General features: G+C 33.1%; 1 protein-coding gene across 1 annotated transcript in view; it reads left to right on the forward strand.

The window, feature by feature from the left end:
* Positions 1-21,929, forward strand: part of LOC129231607 (protein phosphatase 1 regulatory subunit 12A-like) — a 209,579-nt gene that overhangs the window by 64,404 nt on the left and 123,246 nt on the right. Inside the window, exons 2-4 of the mRNA XM_054865972.1 lie at positions 9,153-9,283; positions 13,276-13,394; positions 13,573-13,732. Of these exons, the coding sequence (XP_054721947.1) occupies positions 9,153-9,283; positions 13,276-13,394; positions 13,573-13,732 (410 nt within the window). The remainder of the gene's footprint in view (positions 1-9,152; positions 9,284-13,275; positions 13,395-13,572; positions 13,733-21,929) is intronic.

Below are 21,929 nucleotides of genomic sequence, written 5' to 3' on the forward strand. Positions count from 1 at the left end.
TTTGTTTTTATGTTGGAAATTCGCCGTGAAAATTTTCGCGACACAATGGTAAAAAGTTGCTCCATATGTTTCAGACTTCGCGAACCGAAAAACCTGTCCGAATTTTTTCTTGTGGGCCCACTTGAAAAACCCACTATCTCCGTTCACACACACACACTTTTTTTTTCTTTTTCAGAATTTACTGCTATTAAAAACATTTATTTCAGAAACAAATTAAATATTAAAACTAGATTGATCAGTACTAAGTCCAGAAGTTGCCATCTTCCTTTTTTAACAATTAATTGAAAACTTCATTTGTTTTTTTAATTAATTACAAAAAATACATAAGCGACCAAAATAGGCAAAAGTTATTTCGAGCTATTTCGAAGTTTTTTTTCCCTTGTTTAGTGTGACTTTTTGATCAAAAGGTAACAAATCCGTTCTCTGCACGTTTTATTTTGAACAAAAGGGGACATATCCTGAAAGAATCTGTAATACGAAGACTTTTAGATCCAAAGGAACACAAGTCCAAAATCCTCGAATTTTAGTCCACTACTTTTAGGTTCATGAACCTCGATAAGAGTATATGAGAAGGGGAAATATTAGGGTTTTGGTGAAATTGGAAATCTCAACATTCAGGTTTTCGTTTAAAAGGGCACATATCCAAAATTAAGATGGCTATATCTCCTTGTTTTTTTACACAAACATTTCTTACTCTGGGCCACGATTTGCTGTGCTTTCGTGCTCAATTTTGTACCCAGAGAAGTTGGTAAAACTATTTTGCTCTTACCCTTATTCGTTTTTCTCACCTCCTGAACATTTTTAGAAAATGGATGTGTTCCCTTTTGATAAATTAGTCCACAATTAGAACAACAAAGTGGCTGATGCAATTCAAACAGTCGGGAACAAAACAGAATCCGCAACAACTTTTCTTTTCCACACCCTTTCTTACCTTTTAGCTAGTTCCTTACGACTAATCTGCGATAATTGGCTCAGGCAGCAAAATCATTTTCCAAAGTAAAGTTCAACTATTTTACTGTCATAATTCATTCCTAATGTAATAATTGCCCACGCAAAGCAAACAATCAATTTTCTTTGATGAATCATAGGGAAAAACAAAATAAGTCTCCTAAAGTAAAATAAAACAATCATACCAGGGTTTGAAAGGACTCAGGTGGACTGGGTCCTTTCAAACCCTGGTGGCTCAGAGTAAGAAATGTTTGTGTAAAAAAACAAGGAGATATAGCCATCTTAATTTTGGATATGTGCCCTTTTGAACGAAAACCTGAATGTTGAGATTTCCAATTTCACCAAAACCCTAATATTTCCCCTTCTCATATACTCTTATCGAAGTTCATGAACCTAAAAGTAGTGGACTAAAATTCGAGGATTTTGGACTTGTGTTCCTTTGGATCTAAAAGTCTTCGTACTACAGATTCTTTCAGGATATGTCCCCTTTTGTTCAAAATAAAACGTGCAGAGAACGGATTTGTTACCTTTTGATCAAAAAGTCACACTCCACCCTTAAATAAAATAGGATTTTCCACGTTTGGATTTCTTGAGAGTAAGTGATTTGATAAATGAGGCAGGCTTTGTCACCTACTGTGACTTAACTTTATCCTGACTAATTAAAATATCCATATCAACATTTTTTTTGCTGATGATATATCCCCATTATCATTAGCGTACATGCTTATTTCCATGCCCAAAATGAAACACTCGATATTTTTCGAAATTGAACATCTCCCACTTATCTGCAGGCTTAGAAACCTGATCCAAAACTTCTTGAAGCTTTTTCAATTGAGACAGTGAGAAGCAAAGGGATGTAAGCGGACATTTTCAAGTTTTGAATAAAACGCGTTTAAAGATAACATCCTAGGTAGGTTTTCATTGATTTTTTTTTCTAAATCATGCTGTACAGCAGCACCTACCATGGCTACTAGTTCTATCTCTTGCCCCAAGACAGATGAGAGGTACCTCTACTATTTGTACTAATTATCTCCAAATTTTAGATTTTGCCATTTACATCCCTTTGCTTCTCACTGCCTCAGATGTCATCTGAAAGATTTAGAAAATGTCATAAAATGATTTTTCTAAAAAGTGGATATGTTCCCTTTTGATAAATTTCTCCTCAATTCTAATGGCATAAAGACCATAGCTCTTTTGAGCCCATTTATTTTTTCATTAAGAACAGCAGCGGGGCGGGGGAGTATGGAGAGAAAGTATTCTTTTGTTTTTGAATGACTAACCATTTTCCGGACAGCTGTCTGCGGAATATAACCCAATTTTTTTTTTACCATACTCGACATCAGTCTGTGGGCAGTAGCTCTAGCAAATAAGATCTATAATTTACGTTTCACATTGAACGTGGTAGTTCTCTTGTTCACTTATTAGTCGTGGTCTTTTAATTAGAATTAACGTACACGTATATTCTGAACTTTCGATTGATGTTGGTAATGGAATACTCCCAAGACTAGGTGGTTACTCGCTCAGCAATGTCCCATCTGCGAATGATTAAATTGTATCTTGCACGCTGGATAATATTTCCAGAAATATATTGCGCAATAAAGTTTAATAACGTTTTGCATATATTTATTAATAGGGTTTACTGTGGCACAAGTGACGTGCGCGTTTGGTTTAGTCTGGCAGTTCAAAATAAGAATAGTTTTTAACATCATTATGCGTTATCATTCTACTGTGTGATTCAAAAAAAAAAAAAAAAGGTGCTGCTGCTGGCACGAAGCAAAAGCATAAATAGTTATGTAGTTGTAATCATAAAATTTTCATATGTACACACCCAAAGACGCGACTAAGATGACAGCGTACTTGACTCGTGACCAGTCAGTTAAAATGAAGCGTCATGAGTGTAAAAACACATTTCATGTGTTTTGAATTGAGGAAATCGGAATAAATACTGTTCAATGACCTTTTGTATCACTATTCAAAAAAGACTCCCAAAAAAATAAAGTTCAGCATGAAATGTTTGAAACTACTGTCTGTTTGTGAAAACTTAAAAGTCCTTGACGATTGCGTGTTGAAGATGTCAAAAAACTTTCCACTACCCATTCATCTAATCTGGAGGAAATAATGTGGAAAAAGAGAAGTAAAGGGTTGATTTCCTAATTTGAAGAAGAAGCTGCAAATGTTATCTTAAAAATGGCAGATATATCAAAATTAATAATCAACGATAAAAATTTCTTTGCATATGATATTACATTTCTATTTGTTGAATTATACATTGGGTTTTGAAACTGGTGCCCATCAGCAGCTATTATTTAAAACAGTGTAAATTATGGAGGAAATAGTAGTATAATAAAAATATAATTTGAAACTGTTTTAATTGACAAATGCCGAAAAGTGACTTTAAGGTTAATGTTGAAAATGCTGGCTAGACCTTGTTATCTGATATGCACGTGTATGCATTTCTCCAAATGTGTGGACACAGTGGTTGAAATGTGATGTTAGATATTGTGTTACTGATGGGGAAAAAATGTTTTTAGATGCTGTAAAGCAGTAGCTTTTTTTAGGTACGAAGTAAAAGTATGAATGGTATGAATGTAGATATAATCATCTACATAATACTAATTGAATGATACTCATTTGAAATATGTCGCTTGCATCAATAATCCACATAAACCTACGAACATCATTTATGCAATATTCTTGAACGCTCAATGTGTCAGGGACTACTAGCAATTTCAAAGAAGAAATTTAAATGACAAATAGCAGAAATTAAAAATTTCCGCCGTTTGTCATCAAAGCAATATCTTCAAATTTCAGTTTTGTTCTATTCTATTGTTAAATCTTGAAAATCCTCATATATATAATAGCCAATTCACTGATCGAGTAACGCTCCTGACGTCACCATCAATGAAACTCGAGCCACAGCATGATAATTTGATGATATTTTTAGTAATGTTTTCACTTGGTAATGTCGACAGGGAAATGCTTTATTTTGACAAGGCTGAACTGGGCCCGGTTACTTTACTGTTTTACTGGTAAGACAGTTATTTTAGGTAGGAGAATGAAGAAACGAAAAAGTGGTCAACGCTATCTACTGGAGTTGAGGATTAATCCACTAAAGTTAAGGTTGAAATTTCAACCATCAAAACATCACCAAACAGGCAATTGCTTCGTTCAAATGTAGAAGCGATTTTCACTCGTCGTACCTTGACGGGCGATTTTCTAGTGTATTGAATAGTTAGAGAACTTATCTTAGTTTTAAAAGTAAGCTGAATGGATTCAACTATTGTATGAAATATATTATATAAGTTTCTAAATGTAAAGTAATTAATTACTACAAACTTTTGAAGATTTAAAAAAAAATAGGAAAAAAAATCTGATTTAAGTAAAAAAAATTCGATTAAAAAAACAAAAAACAAAAATCACAAACCCTGATAAATAGTGAACATACACTATATGACCGAAAGTATTGGGACACTCACAAAAATTAACATTTTTTAGGATTTCTCAAGAAATAAAAGACAAATTGCTTTGTATTCCTTTTATTTCATAACTCTTGTATCTCTCAAATAATTTTATACAGAATGCTAATGTAGGGGAATGTGGGACAAAGTGAAATAGCGGGGCAAAGTGAAATGGGGAAATATTAACTTCGTTTTCAGCGCCACCTATCTGGTAATTATTTTATTATGTAGTGACACATGTAGTCTATTCTAGTCAAGATAAAGTTACCTCTGAAAATCAAAGAATGATAATAAAAGCAATTTTCAAAAATTGGTACTGTATTGTAATATTTTGTTGTAAGTCAAAAATTATTTTTGTTACTATTAAATGATAAAGCTCTTGTTATTAACGTTTTAAATATTAATTAAGATCTACTAATGTTCGGTGCAGTAGTTATTTGTTTAATATTAAGCTTATTTGTGTTTAAAATAATTTGCACAGTTATTCAAGTTCATGCGGGGCAAAGTGGATGGGGTAAAGTGAAATAGCTCATTTCATTTACTTATTCAATACTTTATACAATCTCTTGCGTATTTATTTTTTAATTATTTATAATTATATTCTTTCATTTAATAATTTCCTTATTTATTCATTCATTCACTTATTTTCTTATTCATTCACTATTTTATTCACTCATTTATTTTTTCTCGTATATTGATTTATTAATTCATTTTTATTGTTTATTTTTTTCTATTTATTTTTATTTATTCATTCATTCGTTTATTTCTCATTCATTTGATCAAAAATATCTTTAATAATAAAATAAAAGATATTTCACTCGAAAAAAATTTTATTTTTCATTTTGCCCCATGGAAAAAAAAAAGTGAAAATTTTCTACCTTTTTTTGGAGGTACAAAGTTACTGCCAAAAATAAAAAATAATGTTTCAGTGCAAGTTTTATTATGAAATATATTGTTCCTTCTATATGAACCGTAAATTTTAGAACGAAATTTCAATTTATTCATGTTGAAAAAAAGCAAGTGATCATAACCATTTCACTTTGCCCCACGTTCCCCTTTTATTAAACTCATAAGTACTTGAAACACATTGAAAAATTTTGAAATGAACAAATACCTATGTGAGATAAATAAATACCTTTGTGCTGAATAGTAAAGTCAAACCAAACAACGTAAGTAGAAGCACAAATTTGTAAATTACAGCAAATAATTTACAAATTTGTGCTTCTACTTACGTTGTTTGGTTTGACTTTAAATACCTATGTACTGAAAAAAAAAAGATAATTAAGCAAAAGCAATTAAATGCAATATAATTTTTTGAAATTTCTGCATTTATTACTTTTTTTTCCATCATTTATTGAAAATATTATTTAAAATAAGGGAAAAACAATAACATTCGTCATTTTTAAATTAGGGGAAGAGTGGGTACAGCGAGACAGGGAGAACTATCAGACGACCGTAATTTATCTTTTGTTTCGATATTTCTAGTCTGGCAAAACTTTTGAAAAGTCAAGTTGACGTACGGTGAACAACAGCATTATAAGAAAAAAGATTTCTTTCAACTCTGATGTACGAAAATGAGCTACGTCATCATAATTTAGCCCCATCGAAATAAAATATCTGTATTGTTTCTAAACTGTTAGATAAACGTTACAGACTGCTATTACTAATCTTATATTAGCCTTTTATTTAATGTTCATTTTTGCAGTAAATGTTGTTAATTTTCTTTGTCTGAAAATAGTCTTCGGGTTTATATATTGCAATGAAGAAACAGTGAGACACCATAAATTTGTCCCGCACATGGAACTTTCATATTAAAATAGGAGAAATTATGTATTGAATTAAATTTATATATTTAAAACTAGCCTGTTGATACGAATGATAACAAGAGTAGTTTGAAAGCCCTGCACCAACAAAATAATGACGTTTGAATTGAATTGTGGCTGTTATAGCTTAATAATATTGCACTATTGACTAAATTTCTATTTGTTCAAACTACGTATTTATTTTAATTTCTTACTTAATTCAATTAAAAAAAAAATTGTTTCATTGCAGTATGCTAAATGTAGTAATATGTATCTACATTTCAAAATTTCAACATGACTAGAAAAAAGGAAGTCAGATAAGCTTACTTGGAGATTTTATGAAACAGACATGAAAGAAGTTGTTGCTCTGGTGATATACAAAGGCTACAGTGAAAGCATTCCATCCTCATCAAATGCTATACATCACAAGATGACACTTTAATAAACCAATTTACCTGTCCAGAATCTTCTAAATCACCCTTAGTTCCGAATAGATACGCAGCAGATGTCACTACTGTGTGTCAAGACGGTACTAAATGTATCTTGCCAAAGGCAATAACTCATACTAAAACCGAACGGCAACAATCATTCATAGTTTTCTAAGTAAATTTAGATTCTTTCAAAGTTCGCTAATTCGAAAAAAAAAAAAAAATAAAATAAAATAAAAATGTGTTTTACTGTTTCCGCTTGCTGGATGAACAGTGAGACAAAATTGCATTTCAATTTCATTTTATTTTCGTTTGTGTGAATTCGTACTTTTTTCTACACCAACTTTTATAATACCCATTACAGTGACAAATATTGTACCACTTGAAAGAAATTGATTTTTATTGTTTTTGATAATAAAAATTGAAACTGAATTTTTGTGTCGCGCTGTACCCACTCTTTCCCTACTTAATAAATAATAAAGCTCAATAAATTTCATTTTATTTCAGTTTTTTTCAACAACTGGTAATACCATAAACAAATTAATCGTAGCACTTCAGTTAAATTACTTTAGTTAAAAGTGTTCGGAGTTGGCAATATTGTTAGGAAAATTTTATCACCGTAGTAAGTCTGATGAAGCATTGAAGATAAGTGCTTTTAAGTGATAAAATTCGCGGCTAACTTTCAGCTGAACTTTAATGAGCCAATCATCTGCAGCTATTGAAGTTGCTTCTTTTCACCTGGAATTTGCATACAGCGAATGTGTGACGGTGATGTTCCAGCATCAGCAACTTCTTCTCCGCCAGGGAAGAGAATGAGTGGAGCTCGTTGATGTGTTTCTAAATTACTCTATTGTTTTCTATTGGTGTTATCAATCAACCTTTTTATGGTGTCGCGAAGTTGACGAACTTTTTCAAAAGTTTGATTATTAAAACAAATGTTGTTTATTGAAGAGATTGATGAAGATTTGGGGAAGATGTGTAAGTAAATGTGTCATTATTTGATATTTTCCAAAACAGTTTGTTCGTTATCATAATACAAAATCTCGAAAAGATTTTGTCAAACTATGATTCTACAAGTTCTCCTTATTAGGAATTAAAAAAAGTTGCTTAGTGAAAATGACCTGCGCAAAGTAAAAATTAAGCAATTCCGACAAGTTAGGCAATTAGTTCTTTTTGTAAAACGCCATTAGTCCTTCAATTTTAAGGCAATGTGCCAGAATTTATTTTCCATTCTAAAGAATGAAATACCTACTAAAGTAAATGAGAAATCATATAACCATAACGATTATAGCTACTCATCCTAACACAGCTCACAGCTAATCTGTTTTTGATTTAAAAGATTGGGTTTTTATGTCATCACGCAGTGGGCACGTAAAAAGATTCATGAATTTTTACTTTGAAATACGATTAACATTACACATAAGAGCCAGAAAAACTGGTGCAGGCATGTTTAATACTGATTTATTAGTTTAGAGTTTAGTATGCTTATATATTCCATACCTTCGTTATACAAATAACGAAGGTATGAAACCTAGCGCAATGCGCTTTGCAACGCCTATAAAATCGATGTCTGTTATATCTCCTGTTACTGTCTTCCTGTTTGCTGCTAAATGATTAATATTTATGAAATTTTTTGAGGGGTTTTACTGTCGGCACATGAGAGATGACCTACCGTTTTCGAGGTAGCGATGTGATTTGAATTTTTGCATACGTTCTTTTCCCCTTTAAATAAGGTATCCAGTGAAGTATCGAATCTCCGATTGCGGTGCTTTCGGTAGATCTCGAAAGAAAGGGACCTTTGACTACTGACGAAAAAATTCAAATGTAGTTGAAGTCGAACACTTCTTTCAAATTGTTACAAGTTCAGTGTACACCGAGTACTGTCACTGTGTGAACTGTCATGCAACGAATGGTCATTGATATGGAGTTTGAGCCGAAAGCCAACTCTTTTATTCTGATATGTCACGAGATGAGTTTTACATGGGATACGTACGAAAACCACCACCTACACCTAAATCAATTGACCATACATTTCGACGGACTTGAATAATTCCAGCCGGGCAATGCAACATCTCGATCGAGGTCCTTATCATGATGTTTATTGAGAGTTGCTTCTGAGTGGCTCCAAAAGTCCTCATCTGACTTCAGAATTTTCTCATTAGCCACCTTAATACCCTGACATGAACAATATTGAGCCTATCTGAGGTGCTTTTCTGCCACATCGGACTACTGTGGGTTAGTAGACTGTCTTGCAGACTTCATGGGAAAAAATGTATTTTATATTTAAGCAATTATATCATACAAATATTTCATAAAAGTACCATTAATGGTACATGGAGGTTTAAATCAAATTTAATGATTATTATAGAACCTTTTAAGTGAAAGTATTACGTAGCTTAGTAGATATGTATTAAAACGTTTTGAAAATTCTGGTAAAGTTTTGTTGGTAAAGTATTAGCTCTCTTTTAGAGTAGTTTTAATCCTTCCGCAATAACTTTTTTTCTTTTTTCATTTAGGCATGTATCGACAATAATTTAGACATGGTTCAGTTCCTTGTTGAGCATGGATGTGATGTCAACAGAGGAGACAATGAAGGTTGGACTCCTCTCCATGCTACAGCGTCCTGTGGTTTTATTAGCATTGCCAAGTTAGTTTTACATTTTTCCCCCCACTTATGAAATTTTATCTTTATTAATGACACTGAGTATATGTTTTAAGGTGCAAACAAAACATGTTTTGAAATATGCTAATTTATTAAGATTTTAACCAACTTGGTTTGCAGATCCTTTATCAAATTTATATTTTTTATACTTTCATTTCACTTTATGTTTAGTACTTTTATTAATTTCTTTTCTTTGGCTCCTTTATGTATGTGAAAAAAACATTTTTTTGGTGAAGCCAATTTGATTTTTTTTATAATGCAGTAAACTCTCGATTATCGTCAAAATAGCATGGCTGTTAACTCTCCCGATTCGTTCGAGAAACTCCCGAATTTTTGTGCCTTCTCCCGAACTCCCTAATGAAGTTAATATCGCCTGAATTTTCATCAACACGATGAAATTCCGTAAAAAAGAGATTTTTTATTGACCTGGGTGCTTATTCCAAGCTCGAAATTCACCTTGGGAGATTCTGATCGTCTCACTAGATGGCGTTATAGGGAAAATCGCAGTCTCGCAGAATGAATCTCGCAAGTTCCTATTCCAATCGCCAAAAGAAGGGGAAAAAGCGACTTTTCGCGCGTTTGCTTGCGAGCGAAATCTCGACTGCCCCAAAGAAGGTGAGATTATGCGATTTTTGTGATACAATTATGGGAGTTGGTTTTTCTGAAAGATATTGGCTCGAGGAAAGCGAATTTGGATGTTGCCAATCCCGGAAATAGTTCAGGGAACGGGGGGGGGAGGTAAAACTGCACGGGGGGGGATTAAGTGGTTTTCCATTCAATTTGTGATACAATTGCGGGAGTAAGTTTTCTGACAGGTATTTATTGGCAGGAGGACAACGAATTAGGAATTAGGATTTTGCCAACGCCGAAACTGGTGCAGGGGGCAAGGGGGGGGGGGGGGGTTCATAACTGTACCGGGGGGGAGTGGTTTTCCGTTCGATTTTCGTGACGCAAAAACGGGAGTTAGTTTTTCTGAAAGGTATTGGCACGGGGAAATCGAATTAGGATGTGGCCAACCCCAAAAATGGTGCAGGAGGCAGAGGGGGGGGGGGGTTATAACTGCAAACATAAAATAGGTATATATGCAACATTTCTCGCTTTACAACAAGTTTTCAAAGCTTAAAAGGCTTAAACCAACTAATAACAACATTATAATGCATAAACATCAGAATTAAGATGCAGACACATGTTTCGGAGATATTAAGAGCTCCTTTTTCAATGTAAAAGATGTGAGTTTATGAATGAAAATGCACTCTCGGCTAAGGTTGATTATTTCCATTGATTTCATTTTCTTTCGACCAAATCCATCACTTAGGAAATAAGATGAGGGGGGAGGGGATCGGGGGCTCCCTATTTTCAAGAGATAATGCATTCGAAAAAATTAAGCGGCTATGAATTTCCTACACCGCCTTATTTTTTTTTGACAGCTCGACGGCCAGCACAAATGCGTCTAGGGCAAATTATATAAAAAGGGTATAAGTATGAATTTCACGTTTACACAGAATATTACAATCCCCTGTTTTTGCGTTTTTTAGGGGGGGGGAGGAAGGGTGACACCACAAATTACCGCCCCCCGGATGTCACCCATACTAGGTACGCCACTGACGAAGGTTTTTTTCTCTGTGTTCTTTTGTTGTAAAATACCCCCCCCCCCCTTCTACCCTAAATTCTTTAAAATACCCACTGTTATCATTTCAAAAGAGGGTGTAAAGTTCTTTTCATAAGATTTCAATTGAATTCAATGTGTAAGAAAATTTATTTTTCTTCATTGAAATTTGATATTGATTAACTAATTACAAAACAGTACTGAGGCTGGTAATTCTGGGGTTGATTCCAAAATTTGATTTTCCATTTCGCTTACATCAAAATTAGCAATATTGTACAAATACTGTATTTGATTATACTGTAAGCATTTGTAAATTGGCTGCTGTATAATATGATGCATTTGAAGGAAAAGAGAATACTTCAAAACGCTCCTTTTCATTTCTGCTTCAATTTAGAATCATTCCCTTTGATTGAACTTATTTTAAAGTTCTTTATCAGCTGAAGTGAAACTATGATTAAAAAAATTATTTTCTTTGCGAATATTTTTCAATATATTTACAGAAGCGAAGTTTTTATTTATTTTAAACTGCTCTTTTAACCAAGATTGCTGGTTTAACTTTTTAATCTTGAAAATAAAGATGGAATTATGTAATCATAGGTACAAGTTGCTTGTTTTAAAAAGAGAAATCTAGAAAAGTACTTTTTGAAGAACAATTGAAAAACAATACTTAGAAGAAATGGAATCTTGAAAACAGGAATAATGAAGAAATAAAATTTTTTTATTTAGCATATACTTATTAAATTATAATTTTAAAAGATAAGAGAAAAAAAACCTCTGAAATATGTCTTCGAAACTGAGATTGTTGTTATAATTACAACTGACAGGGGGGAAGGGGGGTATCCCCAATAGCCCTTGGTTTTTACATAACCAATAATAATATGGAAGATTATATACTCTGTTATGTCTGCTCTCATCCCCAAAAGCTCAATTAGCCCAACAAGCCTTTTACATTTTACAATGGGTGCCCACCCCCCTAAGAGCTAGGGCCCCCTAAATATCGCGAAGACTCCCCTCTCCAAAAGCAAGAGCCCCCCAAATGAAAAACCACCCATCAAACCCCCCCCTAAAAATTTCAATGGTGCAGTCAGCAAAATGACTTAATCCCCCTCCTCCTTGGTGCGCACCCCCCCTGCATTTTAGTCTTTTATATATTCAATTTGAATGGCAAATTTTTTCATGAAGACTTTCGGGTGCATCTAAACCTTTCGCACTCTGCACTTCATTAAAAACGACAACAATAATAACAACATATATTCAATCCACGATTACGGACAATTTATAATTCTTCGTCTGCATTTATGATAGTAAAGATTTTTTTTTTAAATATCATGATTATTTTTTAAAGTTATTATTATTACTATTGATTAAAGTTACTAATATCGATGGTGTTATATTGTAAATCAACATATTTTACGTTTAATTTTCAACTTATTTATGTATTAGCTCCCCCCCCCCTTCTATAATTGTTCTAGACACTGTAATGTTGAAATATGCATAAAATATGACTTACCTTTTGCCATTTGACAATGCTTTAAGCACCGGAATCCTCGGGGTGGGCGAGTTCGGCCCATTTTTTCTTTTATCCTCTTTCGTGAATTCCTCAGAGAATTTATTCTTATGGACGCTTGGATTTTCTCAAAAGAAAATCTAAAATGATTTCAATGTGATTCTTCGTCACATAAAATGTGTACTTTGAAGCAGCTATTTGCAGGCCTTTCAGTGATAGCCTTCAAAATTCGCGCCTTATCGTACACGGAAAAAGCGAAACAATAACTACAAGGGTGAAAGAACATTGGTTGTAACAAGTCACGTGCCTCAGCGCGCCGATCATGCTAGCCGTAACCGGCGAAAAATCCTTCCCTCCTTCGAGTCTGTTATCTTAAACTCGCCGCAAGCTAGGAGTTAGGACTTTGGAATAGTACATTGCCAGATATATACGTCAGAGCCGATCACGTGACGGGAAATGTCGAACTCAAGAGCAGAAAACCTTGGAATGACCTCCCAGAATTTCGGAAAGAGTCCCAAAAGTAAAGCAATCACAAAAACAGAGCCCTTTTATATACGAGTATGAAAATTGTACTACATCCTATCACTTTTAAAACATGTTCATTTCGTTTTCCTCCTTTTCAAAAGTTTTATTTCCTAAAAAATACTGTACAACCTAGCCGATTTATTTTTTCCACACATCGTTAATTTTACATGCTACAAGGAATGTTTGCTATCACTTAAAGAGAAAACACTTTTGCTTCTTTTAAATCATTTTCAATGTAGAAATGTTGTAGGTGTTTTTTTTTTTTTTTACTTCAAAAAAGTAAAAATAGTAATCTTAATATCCCGAATTTTGGGTTCTTTAATGTTCTTATCTTTATAGATATTTAATTGAAAATGGGGCAAATGTTGCTGCCGTGAATAACGATGGCGATCTACCCATTGACATTGCTGAGTCCAGTGAAATGGAAGAATTTTTATCCAATGTACTTGATGAAAAAGGTTGATTGTTTTTTTTATAATTTGAATTTGTGTATGCAACTGAAAATTTTATTTTGTGTTAAATGTGCTTTAATATATCTGTTGTGAAATGTACAGTATTGGGCAATTTCATAGCAGGATTTAAACTCCATTTGTTTATGTGTTTTGGAGATTTATTTTAAGATTATTTTCCACATAGGAATTGACTGTGATGAAGCACGTTCAGAAGAAGAACGTATTATGCTTGAAGACGCAACTGAAATGCTCAGTTCCAATAAATTTTTGGATAAAATTCACTTGCGAACTGGTGCTTCTGCTCTTCATGTTGCTGCAGCTAAAGGTTATATCAGTGTTATGAAGTAAGTGTTTTGCTGCTAAATTAATTAATAGGTAGATTTTATAAGAGTTGGACAGGTCAGATACGCACCATTTCTGATTAGCTGGAAATTTTACTGCATGTTCTTCAAATGATTTTAGAAAATACAATTTTATTCTTTTTCCCCCAAAAAAATTCCTTGTGATCTACAAAAATACGGAAAATTGGTCCCGACTTCAATCTCGATCGATTTCTCAAATCGATATTTTTCAGTATTCGATTATCTTTGTGCATTGAGTACCAGCCAAACTAATTTCTTGCGATTACAACATGACATTAAGTGTCTATATTGAACCGAGTTGAAACTTTAATGGCTGACCTTTCGTGCAGCCTGGTAGGGATGGCCAAATTTTGCCGATGGAAATGAAAAAGTCCATTGTTTGAGGCTTCCTGTCTCTATGCGCTGAGGGTCTCATAATCGCCATTGGTGCCACTTTTCAGTACTGAAGACGGAATTCTATTTTTTAAAAATCGGCGGACTGATTTCCGTTTTTCTATTGAAAGGATTTAAGAGAAAAGCGTTTTACGAAAAAATATTTTTTATTGAAGGAAATCTTTTAATATAATAATAATAACCAGGGACTTATTTAAAAGTACAAACTGGGACCTTTTTTGTCCGTTTTGCACTACTTAACAAACTTTTCAGGAAATTAACAAATGTAAAAACGGAACTTTTCCAAAAATTTTAAGTCCAAAAACGGGAACAAGCGATATTTATCTATCCTCGTTAAAATAATTCTAACGTTTTCGTTTACTAACAGCTATTATTATTTTAGTATGAAACCCATTATTTTGGAAACCGATGGGGAAATACTATTTTAGATATCGGAATTAGCCGATTTTCAGATCGTGACCGAAAATTTCAACATGGCGGCCGCAAAAGCTTATCAACAAACGATTGCTCTAAAGTAAATTTTTGAATTGCAAAAACTTTTATTGTAATTATTACCATACATGCTCCCTTATAGTTCGTACAAATTAATACAGAAACAAGGTTATGTTATACGTTGAAAGATTTGTTTATGGGTGCAGTCAAATTTTCGCAATTTTCTCCGTAACATCGATCGAAAATCGAAATGCTATCGTGATTTTATTTCAACCCTTTTAAAAGAAATACCAAAGAATTTAATGCTGACTATTTCAATTGTCTGACAGTTGAGATGTTTATTCCACTCAAATCCCAACTGTATGAAAAATGCGGTAAACGCCAAATGCTGGGCTCGCACAGTTAGTTGCTTGGAAATTAGAGCTCACATTTTAATAAAATATATGAAATAAGACTGCAAGAAATTTAAAAGGAAATTGTTTTTAGCTTTGAACTTAATATAAAAGCCACAATTAACAAAAATCGCAATCGCAAAAAAAAAAAAAAAAAAAAAAAAAAAAAAAAAAAAAAAAAAAATCGCGATCGTAAAAGTTTTGAAAATGAAACCGTTTTATATGTGAATGTGAAAATTGTTCATTTTCACTCAGTGCACTGAGATACCGGACCATGAAAAGTAGGGGAAAAGGGAGCACATGTGAACATTTTTTTTATCATTTCTTAATTTCTCAGAAAACATTTTCAATTTCTCACAAAAAAAGTCCCCATGATTGAAGTTTTTTCTTTGTGCCATGGATTTTTTTTCAGATTTTTACTTCCTTTTACAAAAAACTACCTTTTTCGTCTACTTTTCACAAATATTTAAAAATACGAAGAAATACATGCTTAGTCTGTTGTAAAAAAATTCTTTAAAAGAAATAATTGTCAAATAAATAACTAAGTAGATGAATACTGCAAAATAAAAATTTTGAATATAAAATAGTATTTTCCAATTTATTTGCAGATTTTTACTAGACTATATAAGATACATGATCTGTTTTCACTGCATAAGAGCCTGGATGTTTTATCTTTAAATTTATGCAATCATTAACTAATAATACTCTGCGTTTTATCGTCATTGAAAACATCTCTTAGAAAAATTTTCCTATTTTTGCCCAAAGTGTTAAGTAGACGAAGATAATATCAGAGCAATAAGGTATATATGACAACCACATTTGTGTGAAATTTCGAGATGAGAAATTTTTTTTAATGTTGAAATTGTTATCTTTATTTACTGCGTTTAACTTTCATCATAAGTTCTTGCAATATAAATGAACATAAATGTATATAAAATAATATTTGCTGATTAGTAATTAAAACAAATGTGTTCAGAGTTTTACTAAAGTATTTTTTAAACCAAAAATTAACAGGGCTAAATGTGCAATATATAGATTTTTTTAACTTTGTATTTCCTGATATCAGAATTTTTTCTAAAGTTGTTTTTCCGTTAGTTTTCAAAGAAAAAAATTGTGAATGAAACCATGCTCTTAAGCATTTAATATTTTGACCAGTTCAAGATTTTTTAATTTATTTTCGTAGTTTCAAAAAAATTATTCATAATTCAGTAAATATATGAATTAAAACTCACAACTTTTAGTCAAAATGTGTACCAAAAAAGCTTTACATTACGTTGCTGCACATTACAAATAAAGCTAGCATTTATTTCACTAAGTATGATGCTCTTTCTGGTTCGCCTGAGTTTATTAAGCTTTTAAATTTTAGTCAGCATTTGGTCAGTATTTTATAAATTTTCTTCAGTAGTCAGTATTTTTGTCGCTCCAAACAGTTGGGGCGACAAAAATACAAACCCCCTGGTACACCCATGAATGAAGATGCTAGCATACGCCATCGCACCTCCACCATCAACTTTCATGCATGAACACTGGATTGCTTCTAGTGCCACATTCAGACCCCGAAGAGTTCCTATTTTTCCTACTTTTTAGAACTCTCTAATTATTTTCCTACTTTTTCCTTTTTTTTCCTACTTTTTCTTTCTTTAGTATAGCACTTCTAATTGTGCATTGATTCTTATTTTTACAATGCCACATCAATAATTTTCTGCATGTTTCAATTTTCAAAAGCAAAAGAAACAAGCGGATCCGGAGCTTTTCATTGACCCAGTACAGTAATTTCTGGAAGGAACGCCGTGCCGCGGCGTTTGCGTGTTTAAAGTTAAATTTTCGTAAGTGACTTTTTTGCCATTGCGGGGTTTATGCTCGACTTTTCTTTTTATCTTCCCGTCTTCAGTCCTACTGTTTTAACAAAACAATAAAGAAATAGATACTGGCACATTCTGATGCAACTATATATTATTTACCCGTCAATTAGAAGCTTTAATTAAAGTAAACAGCCGACTTCAAAAAGTGCGAGAAAAGCCGAAAATTTCCTTTTCGCCAATTTTTTGTATAGTTGATTACCAGTGAAGTTGAGCTCTATTTAAATAGAAAGGCAATGTAAAACCTTAAAAGGAACGTAAGGAAGCAAAAACTGAAAAACCTGTACACTGTACATATTTTATTGATGTTAGTACAAAATAAAAGCTACAGATAACAGAAATTCGCAAAAACGGACCACTTCAAAAATAATAAGCTAACTAAAAATAATAAATAGGAAACTAACTTTTTTCACACATAAAGATGATTATTGTTCATTCTAAATCGCAAACATGATTATAAAAATTATAACCTTTCATTTTTTCCTTTGTAAAAAGTATTTGCAAGAAAAAAAAAAAGAGGAAAAAAAAAGCCACTGCAAAACCTAGATGGGCAAAACGTTCCTAATTTAAATGCGAGATTCTGTTTTTATTTTTTTACTTTTTTAAAAGTTGGGGGATAGAGCCACAAGCAAATATTTACTGATTTTTTTTTTTTTTTGGATGGGTATTTTCTACTCTGATATATCATCAATATTGAGGTGTTGCTCATCATTTTTATGTGCTGATGGGTTTATGGCAATGCGGCATTCTGCACATTTTCTTTAAAAAATTTTTTGACAGACTCTTACTCTTTTCTGGGTGTGGCAATTATACCGATGCCGCGTATCTACTGTAAGTTATTGTACACAGGGCGCCGTATCAAGGGGGGGGGGAGAAAGAGATATATGCAGGCATTTGATGCCAGGTGCTCCCCCCCTCACTCTCAATTTCGTAAAAAATTTCCGATTGAATATTTTTGTTGTATGGGGAGGATTGAGAGAAACTACATGCCTTCCCTTTTATGCACAGAGAAACATTAGTAATTGACCTTTGTCTTTGATAAAAACGTTATGTTTACAAAAAATTTTGGAACAAGAAGGGGGTAAAAATCATCAAACCAATAAAACAATATTCGTTTTTATTGCTTGATTAAAATTAAAACTGGCCAATCATTTTGATTTTTCCCTGTGGGTGGCTAGCGAAGGATGTATACTGTGAATGCAAGTTTTATCTGAAAACAGCAAAAATCGCACAAATTCATGTATAGTTAAGCACTAATTTTCCAAAGCCAGGGATGGGAGAAATTGACCCCACTGACTCCCATAAATGACGTGCCTGAAACAAAAATTTATGTTGCATGCTAAAAATACATAACATAATACAAACCCTTCAGTTTACTTATTTCGCTATTTATTTAGTTTTATTATTTTGTTATAAATTTTATGTCCCATATTTAAGAACAAATTTATTTTAGTTCTGCTTTTTCAATCTGCCCCTGCCTATGCAAAAATGCATGTCAGCTACTGATTATGTTTAACTAAAACTAATTTAATATTTGCTTTGCTTTTTGTAACATAGTTTATGACAACAGGAGCTGAAAGTTTTAGTATTTTCAAATGATAAATGGATGCTCTCAAAGGAATGTTTTCGTTTTTGACAAAACAAATCTTTAACAAAAATGGTTTTATTGCACCAAAATATAAATTTTATTATTATTATTGTTTTTTTTTTCTTTTTGCGGTCGCTATATTGTATTTTATTCTTTAACTATTAAAATTTTTATTACTGTTTTGTTGAAAGGTGTTTCTTTGTTTGGATTTTTTTTTTCGTATTTTTGTAATTATTATCTTTGTTTCCACCAATATATTTTTCATACTGGTGATTGTCAGCTTGTTTCTTTGGTTTTGTTTTTGCGGCTCGGTCTTGTATTAAATTCCTTTGATACTTCAAAAGTACTGTTGATTTATTTTTGGGACAGTTTTAAATCAAAAATAGTATTAGCTTATTTTACATTAGAAATAAAATTTACGCCAATTTAGTTTCCTCTTGACGTGTGTGTAGTCTTATCTCTTCCTATTTTTTCCTACCTTTTTAAGTGATTTTTTTCTACTTTTCCTACTTTTTTAATTTTTGATTCCTTATTTCCTACTTTTTCCCTCCAAAAAACCAATTTGGGGTCTGCACATTCCCTCCTGATGAAAATATGCCTATTATCAGGAAGGAGAGAAAAATGGGATTCGTCAGAGTAAAGAATATTGTTCCATTCATTTCTTCGTGAGTTCACATGCTCTGTTGCGCACTCCCAGCGGGCACGACAGTGCCTTGCAGTTATGTGATCCACACCATTGATCGATGAGCATACAGACCTACAGTGTGAAGGCGATTTTTACAGTTTGTGTTGAAACTGTCATGCCAGTAACTGTCGAAACTGTCATGCAAAGGCATCGTTTGAGTAGAGTGGCATTCATACTTCGGTTCATCCGAGCCATTCAAGCTAAATAACGGTCCTTATTTATCGTTGTTGCCCGTCTACGAACTTGTCCTGATCCAGACCCTCCCCCAGGATTGGGCGGGAGGGCGCCGCGCCCAACTTGCCCTTTGATTCTTAGAACGCGCCCAACTTTCCGTTTTATCGTAAAACGGCGCCCTAATTTCCTTTTTGTTCATGAACTGGCATCCTTTGTATTTAAGATTTTTACTAGAAAAAGGAAGGAGCCAGTGTCCCTTTCCGTTGTTTTCCTACAATGACTTTCTTCTAAGTGAAAACAGCAGACATCCGCCCCTCCCCCTCGCCTCCAAACTAGGGATTGCCATTGAGCTGACTATTAGAAAAGCATGCCTTCCATTATCAGTTACCACAAGGGATAAAAAGTGGCCTACTGGGCATTGTAGAGACTTAACTATGTTCTTCTAAGGACCTTTCACTTTTGGGAACACTACTCATAAGCCACTGCTGAATTCCCAGAATCGCTTCCTTGCTCCTTGCCTCAGGCTTTGCATCACCCTTTATTTAATAATGGAGGGCTGTAGCGAAGAATACTGGCTGTCATCCTTCCTCCTTATCGCTTCATGACAAGGGAAGTGTTTCTTTGTTCAATTGACATGTATGTTAAGAAAATTCTACTTCTCTTCCAGCCAGATCGATAAACGTTAAGTTAGCGCTGCCTTTTTAATCTTTCAATCAAATTCATATTTTTAATAGTGCTTTTCCATTTCGAATTAGAATTAAGTAGGTGCAGTGGAGCACCACAAATCCACCGACCTGAAATCCCCCAACGTCCAAAATCTGCGCCATTTTTTCCGTTTTTTTTTCTGCGCTGCGAATTTAATCTTTTTTTTTTTTAAATTTTATTTCAGTCTAAAATAACCAAAATCACTATTATTTGCTGAAATAGCTGTTTTAGCGGATAATATGTTCTGTTTTATTATTATGCATTATACGCACGTCGATAATTTTTGGTCCGAAAAATAGGTTTGTATTTTTGCTCAGTTTACTTCATATTGTGTACTACTCAAAAAATAATAAGAAATATCGAAAACTGAAAGCAGATGCTAAAAGATTGCTGCAGTTCAACAGCAAAACGCTAATATTTCGCGTGACACGTGGCATCAAAGAAACGCAAAAATATGACAAAAATACAAAGAATTCAGCATGTAAAAGTTAAATGTGGATGATTTTGCACATTTCAAATGAAAACAAATGACTTAACTATTGAAAATAAATACTAAGTGCTTTCAAAACTGGTGCTGTTTATTGGTTTTTGTTTCCTTATGGTGGTGGTTACTCCAAGAGCAATTATTACTTTTGGATTTAAAAGTCTTTTAAGTTACAGCTAGTAGCAGCTGAAAGAATTAGTTTTCCGCCCCCCCCCTATAGTTCATTCTTTTTTTTTTCCAATTTATAAACCAAAACTAGAAATTATAAAAAAAAAAAAAAAAAAAAAAAAAACAGAATGTCCAAATTTTCAGATCATAATTTGTTTTGTGTATCTGCTTAGAAAACATTTTTTAGCCACAAGCAGAAACTTTGACTTTATATATTCATTGTTTAGATATTAGTAAATAAATTGTTTTTCTTATACAAGCCATTCTTGCTTAATGAAATTGTTACCAAATGTTTGTGACATCTCAAAGTACTTTGTGGTAACTAATGTAAGTCTAATTCATGTTAAAGTGTGTCGTTGGGGAAAGTTATTATGTACATAATTTATCAAAATCTTAAGAGAAACGTGAGTTAAACTGTTAGATTTGCATCAATTACCAGTCACATGCTTTCAAAACCAGCCTTAGCAAAATTTTGTACTGTTTTCTCTCCTTTTTTTTCTTTCCATTTTCTTGCTGATGCTAAAAATCCTATGAATTTTAGTTGCTTTCTTTTTTTTAAACCCCCCCCCCTCTTCCCCAATTTTTAGTCCCAATCGCCTCCTTTGAAAATGATTATAAACTATTCAAATGTCCTAGGAAGTAATTCATAAATGTTTCGAAGTTTTTATTGTTGCGACAGTAAGACATTTGAACCCAGGAATAACAGTAATATCCTACGACTATATCCACTGATGCTTTGAAGCTATAATTAACATGCCTTTTAGTTTCCAAAAAGTGCCCTTATCTCAAAAATGTGTCCTTTTTTGAAAAACAGCACCCTGCCCTTTTTTAATTCTGGGGGAAGCTCTGTAACGGTTCCAGATCCTAGAAATCCCACTTTGCGAAACTCCAATGGCTTCTGCTGCCTCGGCTTGTGCTTGTCAGCCAACAACTTTAGAAACTTCTGATTCAGTTTAATGACTTTGTTGAGCCATTGCACTAATAGAAACAACATGCTTACTGAATGTCAATCATTCTTTTATGTTTTGTCTTAAGTTGAGAGTGAAACCTCATTCACTGCCACTAAAACGTTATCTTTGACCTCAAACTCAAAATTTGCATCCTGCAAGGCTTGAAATTGTGAAAAATTTGCATTTGTGACTCTATCTATTCTTCTATTTTATGCAACAAAAAATTTGCTTATACCTTTTTGTTATGCAAGACTTACAATATCCTTTAATTGTTTTGAGCAGTGTATAAACACTGTGGGCCACACAAAATGCAACACCAAGAAGGAATAGTCAGAATGACATGAAATTT

The sequence above is a fragment of the Uloborus diversus genome, chromosome 10 (genome assembly GCF_026930045.1).
Source record: "Uloborus diversus isolate 005 chromosome 10, Udiv.v.3.1, whole genome shotgun sequence".
Lineage (NCBI taxonomy): Eukaryota > Metazoa > Arthropoda > Arachnida > Araneae > Uloboridae > Uloborus > Uloborus diversus.